Source organism: Abrus precatorius, unplaced genomic scaffold (genome assembly GCF_003935025.1).
Source record: "Abrus precatorius isolate BTA unplaced genomic scaffold, Abrus_2018 Scaffold4, whole genome shotgun sequence".
In the NCBI taxonomy this organism is placed as follows: domain Eukaryota; kingdom Viridiplantae; phylum Streptophyta; class Magnoliopsida; order Fabales; family Fabaceae; genus Abrus; species Abrus precatorius.
In genome coordinates this window covers 5095372-5106597 of record NW_020874384.1, presented here as the reverse complement: position 1 = coordinate 5106597, position 11226 = coordinate 5095372, and the positions used below count along the sequence as shown (strand labels likewise).

Genomic DNA, 11226 nt, shown 5'->3' with positions numbered 1-11226 from the left:
TTTAAAGAGACTTTAGTTTTAAAGACTTGTGCTAAAGAGTCTTCTTGTCTTCAATTAAATTTTTCTTCATGGGTTTTTGACTCTTCAATAGCACAAATCACATAGTCAAACTTTGTGATTTAGGAACAAAGGATTTTTTCATCATTGCAAAATTTAAAACAGACTTGAACTTTTTCATGCACAAAAATTCAAACTCTACTTGTATAGTTTGTAAATGCATTTTTTTCACCTTGTCAACCCCTCAAGGTTAGTATTTAAAATCTCTCAAACTTCTTTAAAAGTTGTTTATATTAGACACTGCCTCAAACATATCTTCATCTACGTCTCGATGGATAAAAGTAAGTGCATGTTGATCTTTTTTCTTTTGGTTGGTTAAAGTCTATTTCTCATTTTATGACAAAATAGTCTCATCTTGAGGCTTATCATAACCTTTCTCTACAATCTTCCAAATATCTTGAGATCTTAGTAAGACCTTCATGCATCGACAACAATTAATATAATTTTCTCTAGTAAGACCAGAAAATTGAAACATATTTAAGCTATTATTTTCCATCTTTGAACTTTCAAAGTATTTTACTCAACTCTCAAGGTGTTTCTCTCGACTCTAAAAATCAAATTTAAGATCTAATACTGCTTTATAGAGATAGGAAGAGAATAATTAAAATAATAGAAGAATTTTTATTAATCCAAAATACATGAGTATAATTCACTATTTATAATAGTGATACCTTTAACTTACATTGAATAATTTACCCCATTATATCATTAAATATCAAGTAATTACAAATTAAAAAAAATCATTTTCCTTAACTAAGAAATTGAAGTGCTACTCACATCTTTTCATCTCTTTGACTTATGCACCATTTTATTTTATTTTTATTTTTAACATAAAATGCGTCCCTTAAGGTTTAGAGCTCACAAGCCATCAACTAAATGGTGAAGAAACAAAAATCTTTCTAACACATTGAAGTCCAATTCTCTACAAAATGGAATTGAATTTTACTCAGGTATACATGACAAACAATGTTATCACTTGAGCTCCTTCGTGGTACAAGGAATAATTCTAATACAAGCAGCACTAGTATCTATAACTTTGATTTAGAGGAACTTTGCTGATCTCAATTTTGCACTGAGCAATCTGAATTAATGCTGAGATCCCTCACTGTGTGGCTTGATTTTAAGGGTCTTGAAATGCCCTTCAAGCTAGGAGATCTTTGCTGATTACAGCTGAGCTTTCCCATCCTACCATTACTAAGCACTTCACTGTTAACAGAAGCCATAGTAGATAGCTTTTTCTTGCATGGTGAATAACTATCAGAGTTCATGTCAAAATTCCCTCCTGTCCTTGCTTTTGGGGAGCTTGCTGATCTTGCTTTTGCAAGTGTTGATTTCGTTGCAGCCATGTATGTGGGAATTGATGGAGAGCTTGGTAATAAGTGATCTTCTCCTCCCTCTGAGTTTTGGCTCCCTTTAAGGAAAGAGTTCCTTGAAGTAAATATTGGAGAATCTAACCCTTCAACATGATTTTGTCTCTGAATATTTCTAAGTTTGAGTTGTCTTCTTCCACATTCATCCCCATCTCTAGAATAATGTGAGCTGAAAACCGAGTCTAAATCTTCAAGTTCTTTACTCTTACAAAGATGGGTGTCTACCCACTGCTCCATCCAGTACCTCCATCTTCCATTTATTTTATTTCTTTCTGATTCAGCTGATCTCTGGAATGTTTTGTATGTTAGAATGAGATCGCATACTGTATAGTTTTTTTTTAAAATATTTGTTATTGAAAATTTTACTACTTAAAAGATGAAGGTGTTACCAAATATGTCCTTCAAAATTTTGGTCAATAAATTAAATTTTCAGCCACCACTTTAGCCTTTCACAAGAATTAATTTGGTAAAATTCTAATTTATTACGAAGTTAAACTCTTACAAATGTATTTTTTTCCACTTTAACCATTTTTAAGGATCAATATAGTAACATTTTAAATCATTAGAAGACTAATGTGATGACAAATTAAATTTTTAAAAGACTAGTCTGCTGACACTTTTATTTTTCTCTTGTTAAGAAAATCTTTTGATGAGCAATGCAGTAATAATTTAAATTTTTAATGGAATAAATGGATCGTACAAATCTTTAGAGACTTTCTCAGTGACAGTTTCATCTTTGAAAATTTATTACAAATTGAAAAATAAAATATAAAGAAGTCATATTTCTTAATTATTTATAAAAATTAGAGATATCTAAATGTATAAAAAAAACCAAAACAAAACATGATTTAAGAGCTTACTCTGTGATTAAATGAGTAATCTTTTATTCTTTCTCTCTTAAGTGCTGCTTCTTTCTTGCTTATGCATGAGGCATCTACTTCTTCCTTCAACAAAAGGCTGTCATCCCATCTTCTCTGACTGTTTGAGTCCATCTGAAAATATCAAAACTTTGTTTCAAATTCAAACGGTACCAGGTAAAACAGGTAAGTAAACCATAGTTGATAACTTGTCATACATAAAAGTAGATCATAGTTTTGGCAGTGAAACTTTGGTTATGTAATGTGATGACTGAAAACTAAATTAATGATCAAACGTAACAAGTTTTTCCCACCCTTATTATCTTGTCTCTTGAACCTTGCATCTCCTCATGCTCACCAAAATCCCACCTTCCTTCAACCATTTGTAGCCTCCTTGCAAACATTTGTGACTGAATGCTTACAATGGATTGCAAGCACTTCAGGGTACTCATAGCTTGGCGTCTCACAGCTCTGCCACGAATGATAGCTTGAAGCTTCACTATTCCCTTCAATGCCCTCAAAGCTTTCCTTGCCTGGAATATCTTAGTGCTCAGTGATTGAATCATGTGTAAGAATCTTGTAAGGCAACTTCAGTTTATTAATTTCACCTATTAACTTCTTTTTCTTTTCTCCAAATTTATCTCATTCGTGTTCCTCTCTGGAGTTAAGTTTGTGAACTATGTCACATAAAAATCTAGTTTCTGTTCTAAGCTACCTTATACTAGATTTTGGGAAATCAATAACTTAAAGAATTTTAGTAAATAAATGATTTCTTATTTTATGAAGGGTTTCAGTTCTGAAAATTAGTTCACCTTTAAGTTGTGTATACTTAATTATAAAAAAAAAATGTTCAATATGCAATATAAAAAATTAAAGGCAAATGCTTATGAGCACCCTTAAGACGTTAACTAAAGAATCAAAGGAATTTTTTTTATTATTAGAAATTGTGATAATACACTCTCCTTGTGATTTTTAAGGTCAGTGATTTTAAATTTAAAAAATAAACAGTTACTAATTCCTTAATGATATTAGTTAACAAAACCAAAATTAAAATCTAATTTATGTTCGAACGCTACTTTACTGGCTCACTTTGGGGAATCACCGTAAACTAATTGGTTAATATGTTCCATGAAATTTATGTCCAAGTCAACTTATTCTTGTTTTTGGGAAATCACTAATTAGGCGAAGAATTTCAGTAAAATTGTATTTTCTTATTCTCAAATGAACTTCAGCTTCTGAATTACTTAGCTCAGCTTCAGTTTACGTATGGTTAATTATATTTTGTTACCCAAATTTAACTGAACCTATCAGTGATCACTTGGAAGAACAAAAAGTGAACTTGGTAGGATTTATGGTTGACATAAATGAAAGATGAAAGATATTGGACAAACTCACTAGGTAACCTCGAAATGCAGTTTGAATTTTGATGGCTGAAGAATCTTCAATCTTCCTCTGCCATTGCTGTTTGCAATGAGGAGTATCATGCGTAGTTTTAAGAGGTTTAAATTCTTCTTGATTTTCTTTATTATGTTGGTGAGCTGATTGGAGCCTAACAACCTGAACAGCAACCTGAGCTGCTGTAATAGCAGCTTCTGCAGCAGCAGCTGAGGCAATAGCAACTGTTAAAGCATGTTTGCTATGTTCTTCCTCGGCTTCACTTACTATTGTTTCCTTTGATGGTGGTGGGGCTTTAATTGATGGCAATCTCTTATTCTTAACCCTCTCAAACATCCAATTCCTTCTTTTCTCCTGAAAACAAGTTGTTGTGTTATAAGAATCAATATCTTACTTAAGATAATTACTCAAAGAAGCATAGCATTTACCTTCTCTGATGTGGAATTTGTGTCCCATATGAAGAGCCTCTTCAGAATACTAAACCAGCCCTTCATGCCCATTTAACAAAATCAAATGGACCAGCTTAAGTTTCTGTGATCTGAAAAAAAAAAGATCAAAATAATCCTCTCTTATGAAGAAAATATCTTCGTTTTTTATTATCTAATGATCTCAGTCAGTTTGAAACAAGTAGATGGGTGAAATATACACTTGGTTTGCAAATAGGCTAACCGATTTATGTAATGGATTTGCTGAAACCTAAACATTAGACTTGTCCGAAAAAGGAGCAATTTGCATAACTTGTCATAGAATTAACTTTTATACAGGTTACAGGTTGTAGTTGCAAAGGCCAAAACATGCACACTAATGAAAACTTTGCTTTGAGAGTAATTTTAACATTAATGCACATAATTCAAGATAGTTAATAAAAGAAAAAGATGAATGTGATGCAGATTGAGTGTGATCCAAAATCCCAGAAGATTACTTACCCATTTGATGATATCTCCTAGACTCTTTAAAAAAGGACAAGAATCACCGTTTAAGAGAACTAGAAGCTTGGAAAAAAGCGCATTTCCTGTGATTAAAATCATATGGAGATATTTTTGAAATCAGCAACATTCTTTATTATAGTATCAGATGCCAAAGAATGTGGAACTTTGGATAGATTTCACAATGAGCACAGATATCAAGGCTTTAACTTTTTTTCCCTAAAGGGTTAAAATCACGAGCCTTAAAGTTTTGGTGAAGTGGATATGATTTATAAATGGGTGCAATTGCAATCATTTCCCATTTTACATCGTTCCCATGCATGATGAGCTTTCTCTGTTCATCATGTGGGCCTTCAAGAACAAGCTTTCCACAGGAAAGAAACAGACCCACTTTGTTTTCATCAGGAAAACCAGTGATTAAATAATAATGAGCAATTTCTCTCTCAGCCTCATGGGCCCTTCTTTCTCCAACTCTTCCAGCTGGCATATGTTCATCATATGCATGATATTTTCCAAAATTATAAAATGACAAAATTATCCTCCCCCTACTGTAATGTAACTGGCTGTAATAATAGGATTGTCAATTCGCTGAAGGAGAATTCAAGGCAATGAAGCATAGATCGTTTAAAATTGACAACAAATTGGTGCCATCTTTGTGTTGGATATTTGATGTGTATTATAAAATTGTCTCAATATTATACTTAAAGCCACAAATATGTACCTTACCTAGATATATACATATAAAATAAAGGGATGTGGTCTACAATGGATAACAACTACAATCTGCCAGTTGAAACAGAGACCTAAGAGTATGGTATTTCCTTAAACCAGCTTTGATTTCATATGGCATTGTCCCAAAAGTCAAATATTTTTCATTTTTATATGCATTAGTGGTAACTTGGGGAGCGGTATTGCTTAGTGGGAGTAAGGTAGGTAACAAGTAGATGTGTGCAGAGCTGTCGCATCAACAATTGTGTATATGCAATGCAATAACTTTCTGCACTTGAATACATTAGTGTTGCAATGTTACACAAGCATAAGGAGACATTGCGAGGGACAAGAGGCGGGTAAGTGCATAATTGAACATGTGTGGACACCTGATGTGAAAATGCGAGGAAGAAAACAAAAAGTTTTGGGTTATATTGACTAAAGACAGCTGTAAAAGGACCCAAAGAGAGCAAGTGTCATAATACATTCTTCATATCTCATCTTTTAATAAAGAGTGAAGTGAGGTTTTGGTCGGCTATTTCAAAACCAGAAGCACACACTTTGTCACGCTTTGGTTTACTTTAAAATGACCTCTCAAAGTTGAATCCTTTGAATGAAAAAGATGTTTGTCTCGCGATAAATAGACTGCACTAATCCATTTTATATTTTTAAAAGTTGATATTTATCGAACAAAATAATATAATTCCTTATTAAAGATAAAATTATTATTTAAAAATGACATAACCGCTCTATAAAATTAATTTTAGAGAGTAATAATATATTAAATTTCTAAAATCATTTTTGAAGAGAATAAATTAAAATTTTTAAAATTTTTAATAATTTATAATTTATAAGCTTATGTAAAAATAGTGTTATTCATAAATCATTACTTTTTATTTTTTTTATACTAATAAAGTTAGTTTTTTTATATATATATATATTATCTTTATTAACAGTAAAACATTTTATTATTATTATTATTTTTAGGTTTAATAATATTTCATTTATCAAGACGTGGACTATTTAGTTAACATAATATACAAACTCAAGTTTTAATGAAATAAAAAATTAATTTTAATTTGTGATAAAAAAAACTTACAAAAAAATTTAAAATTTAAAATATATAAATAGAAAATTCATGAAAAAAAATTTTAATTTTAAATCATTATTCATAGTTTAAAAAATAGTTATAAAAATTGTTTATTAAATAATATTGAACTTTTCTTTAATTACATACATCTATTTTGGATAGTAAATTTTGTTATGAACTGTTCTATAAAATAATGTGAAATTATTCTCCATTACGTAACGAAGGTTTGGTTAACTTTATTTACCAGAGCCTAATGTCAATGATACAATTAACGTTTGAGGGGAGACAGTTTTGAAGCATAACCTGGGAGTAGTTATTATCACTACTTTCAGCCTATTCAATTGATTTCTCCTCCCAACCATAACTATGAAATATTTGAGATTAAGAATGGTGCTTAGATAAAGCTCTATTCTGTTTCCACAGTAAAGAATCGAAAGGTCCAATTGGTCATTGGGATAAAAATAACAAGTTATTGAATCATTGATGTTATTTATTTATTATAATTGTTATTTCTCTCACAATTATAAATAGGATAATTCATCTTTTTATTTTAATCTTATTCATCCTTATTTTATTTTATTTGATCGTGACTGCTACTAAATGAGTCTTCAAGATTAAGCTTCTGTTATAAGTATAATTTTATTGAGATCGATCGCAGTCTTTTCTTTTTTATAACCTCTATTTGTTCAATCATTTTCTATTCAAGCTTTTCAATGTTTCTTTATTTATCTTTAAAAGTCAAGCTTTTAGGTTATTAGTAATCAATGAAAGTTCCTTAACCTAAAAAATAAAACTAAAAATACAAATAAAAATAATTATATTTCTATAATTATATCAAATAAAAATAAAAATTAAAATTAAAGCTTTATTTTCTCAAATTATGAAAATCTTTAGTGAAACAATTATATTTAATAAGTGACTTAGAAATAAGAAAAATAGGTAATTACACAAAATATTAAGGAACAAATTAAAAAAACATTAAATTAATTAAGAATGATATTAATGGTAAAATATTTTAAAAGAGTAGGGTTGATAATAAGCGAAACCCATTCAACAAAGGAAGCAAGATTATTTTTAGAAAATTAAATAATAGTAAATATAGACATATAAAAATGAAATAAAATTTGGAAAAGTATTTTTCAGTGATCTTTAATTTCTTAAGAGATTAGTCCTCAAATAATCGATTAAAAGATAATATTATTAGTGCAGAAAAAGGAGAAAAAGTCTAGAATTGTCTTGGATATTCTTCAACTACAGTCAGAAATTAATTCTTTCAAGTTATAAAGATAATTGAAATAAATTTTACCTCTATTGGTAACTTTTTTTATATGCACAATCATAGATCGAACTCTAATTTGCATGTCTTATGTTATATCCTGAATTTTGTTTAGAAGATAAAAAGAACATAAACTTTTGAAATTAATGAAAAGCAAGTTGTCTTTGTAATACAGTTAGTTTCCAACAACGACTTGGCCCGTATGCACGTAACATTTTTATTTTATTTATACAATTTTATGAAATAATTTACATTGAAAAGTGAGAAGGAGATAAATTTACTATTTTCATAATATAACATTTGTTAAAACTTAAAATTTTTATTCTTATTACTCAGTTTATAAGATGTATAAGAATTCAAAATGATTAAAAATAAATATGTATCATATCATTACAATTTATAAATAAATTTACACCAACACAAACAATAAATATATATATATATATATATATATATATATATTAACATTTATTAATGTACAAGAATGTGATAATTACAAATTATAATTTTTAAATTACAAAAAATAGAAGCATATATACATACCAGTGACAAAATTTAAACCAAATAATTAAATTTCTTTAAACAGTTTTCTTAAAAATTATTTTTCTTTTCATATATTTTATCAATTACTATATATATATATATATATATATCACCTACTTTGATTTATATACTATAACACGAGTTTGATGTTAATGATAATATGGTATCTTTATTTTTTTTATATTTTAAAATTTTAATGTAAAAAATTCTAACTTTTAACAAAATTTTATTAAAAACTAAAAAGAATGATATTAAATTATGTCATTAGAATAATATTTTGTTTTTGTGTTAATGAAACTTATTCCGCGTATAAATTATAAGAGTAATATTATTTTTACAACAAATTTTGATAATAATTTTATATAAAATATAAAGGTTAAAAAATAAAAATGAAAGTATATATGAAATAACATGAATAATCTAAGGAAACATTGATGTAGGAATAACAGTAAATAATCTCATTCGAGTGCCACCATCGTTGACCACATACTCTCATTCCTTTGCACATTCTATCAAACACAAAATACAATTAATCCTTGAAGATAACTAAAATAAAATAAAATAAAATTAAAGCAAGTAAATGTAAAATCACAAGTGACGGGCAATAGTCATCACAGAGAGTGAAGAGGGTCTGATTCGAAACGAATAACGACGTCGACGATTACGTTGACATGGGGACGAGGGTATGCGCCTTATGACCATATTGTCTTTTGCAAACTGGGCTTCTTCCCCTCCATTCTTCAGCATTGAGTTCCTCACTGCCTTTTTCAGAAGAAACATATTCTCTGTAGGGTATCGTGCCCATTCATTTCTACTTCTTCGACGCCTCTTAAGTTTGTAGCATGATTCGAAGCCTTTTTTGCCTCTCAATTTCTCTGCTAGGCGTGCCCATGCACGTTTCAATTCTTTAAACATAAGAATTATTGAGATATTTTGGGAGATTATATCTTTGTAGAGGACGCTTATTTGTTATCCCAACCAAATACCACACCAAATTAGATGAGGGCTTTATTTTTTTTTAAGTTATAAAATTTGTTTTTGTGCTTTTTTAGATAACTATACATTTTGATGAAAATAAATGGTTTAAATTACTTTTATTCAACTTTAAACCAAACATATACAAATATGCATGCTTTCAGCAGATATTTTCATTGTTTTTTGTATTAAAAGATAATGTATACGTACTTACAATTTGTTTATTTCTATGTTAAAGTAATAACAAATACTAGTTTCTTGATTTTGTAATAAATTTTTTGTCAAAATTTAAAATTAATTAGCTAGTTTCCCTATATTATACAAATATTTTAATATAAATTAAATTTATCGAACAAAAATAAATTAAAAAAATTGATAAGATGAGAATTTTAAAAACGAGAGTAAAATTATGGAAATATATTATGCCAATTAAAACATATCTTCGCTATTGATATGATGAATCAAAATTAATTGCGATTATAATAGTTTTAAATTTTTCTTTATCTAAACGAAAGGCATCATTAATTTTATTGTATTTAATATTAAATAAAAATAGGAAATTGTTTTATCTAAAATTAAAATATACAAAAGTAAAATACTCGATGCATAAGGAACATGTGACTTACTGACTGAAAATAGTTCCTAAAGTCTGAAAGCACCGTCGTTAAAAAAAAGGGCAAAAATTCGTTATTGGATTATATATTTACTAATTTAACATCTTCCGATCTTATATATATATATAACCAGATAACCCGAAGTGGATCAAATGAACAAAGGAAAACAATTTAAAAGACTGAAAGGAAAGTAGGCAGTAGCAGGACTACTATATGAAATGCAGAAATTAAAAGTGCAGTATGTAAAGAAAATTAAAACATAAAGAAACTAGAACGGTGGTAGAACCAACACAGATCTAGTGAGGGGAGAAGAGAAGAAAGCCGGACGACGGTAGTCTGAACAGAACCGGCTAAGAGGGAGAAGAGAGAAAAATAACTTGAAACAGCAAATTTTATTGAAAGATCTCAAAGAAGAAGAAGGCTTACAAGAAATTATCTCTCAGAGCTTCTCTCTCTTAAATCTCTCTTATGTTACTAGATGAAAGGGTACCTCACAATGTAGTCGAGGCCTCCTTATAAAGAAAAATTTTTGTACTATTTCTACAGTTCCGGTTGGTAACTGGAACTATTTACTACAATACTGGTTTAAAGATCTTGGATGTCGATGCCAAAACAATCATCTTCATTTTGATCTTCAATATTAGTTTCTTGTCTTGTAGAAGATTCTCCTTCTTCTTGGTTTTGCAAGAGCAGAAGAACATCTTGAAGATTTTTCTTCATTTTTTCTTTGGTGTCGCAACCTGATAAGAAGGTTGTAATTTTGGATTTCTGGTTGAGAAATTGAAATGTTGCCGGGTCAGCTAAATTTAATAATTTTGGATTTTTTCCAAAATATTCAGCAACTTCTTCTGGACCAGCATGGTCGGCGTTGAATTGATTCCACCATTTTACAAAGGAATACCTGTGCAACAAAGGAAGAGTGTCTTCATTTTCTGTTTTGCCATATCTGTATTGCCATGAGAATACCCATGCTAGGGCAAAATCAGAGAAATATTTGAGGTCTGCAGGAATTCTTGCTTCTCGCAGATATCTGCCTTTATAAATTGTATATCCTTCTTTGACGGGTGTAGGAAGGATTTCTTCAATTGGTCCAAAATAGTCCCACCATTGTAGAAACCAGTCTTTTAATCAAACCCAGAATACAATAACCAATACGAATAAAACAGAGAGGACTCTTGATATTCAAAAAGAAAAACAAAAATCCTCTAATCCGAACCATTATGTAGCTAAAGGAAAATTTTCTTCAGTTATACAAATGGAACCCGACCCTAGACATAAAAGTGTCTCTATACCATTTGAAGTTTTCTAAAGATTCACATTTAAGATTTGAAAGAAGTTCTCCTGATCTTTCTCTCCAAAGAGAAGGATCGCCAAGAAAATGTTGGGATATTGTGTATAACAACGTATACACAACA

At 29.4% G+C, this 11226-nt stretch overlaps 1 protein-coding gene across 1 annotated transcript; it reads right to left on the bottom strand.

Moving 5' to 3' along the window:
* Positions 1-1118: 1118 nt before the first annotated feature.
* On the bottom strand, positions 1119-4849 carry LOC113865372 (protein IQ-DOMAIN 14-like). Its single transcript, XM_027499866.1, has 6 exons — positions 4606-4849; positions 4108-4217; positions 3680-4033; positions 2599-2817; positions 2288-2419; positions 1119-1715 (listed from the first exon to the last, which is right to left on the bottom strand). Exons 2-6 carry the CDS (start codon positions 4177-4179, stop codon positions 1119-1121), a joined length of 1374 nt encoding a protein of 457 aa, XP_027355667.1. The 5' UTR covers positions 4180-4217; positions 4606-4849.
* Between the last annotated feature and the right edge of the window lie 6377 nt (positions 4850-11226).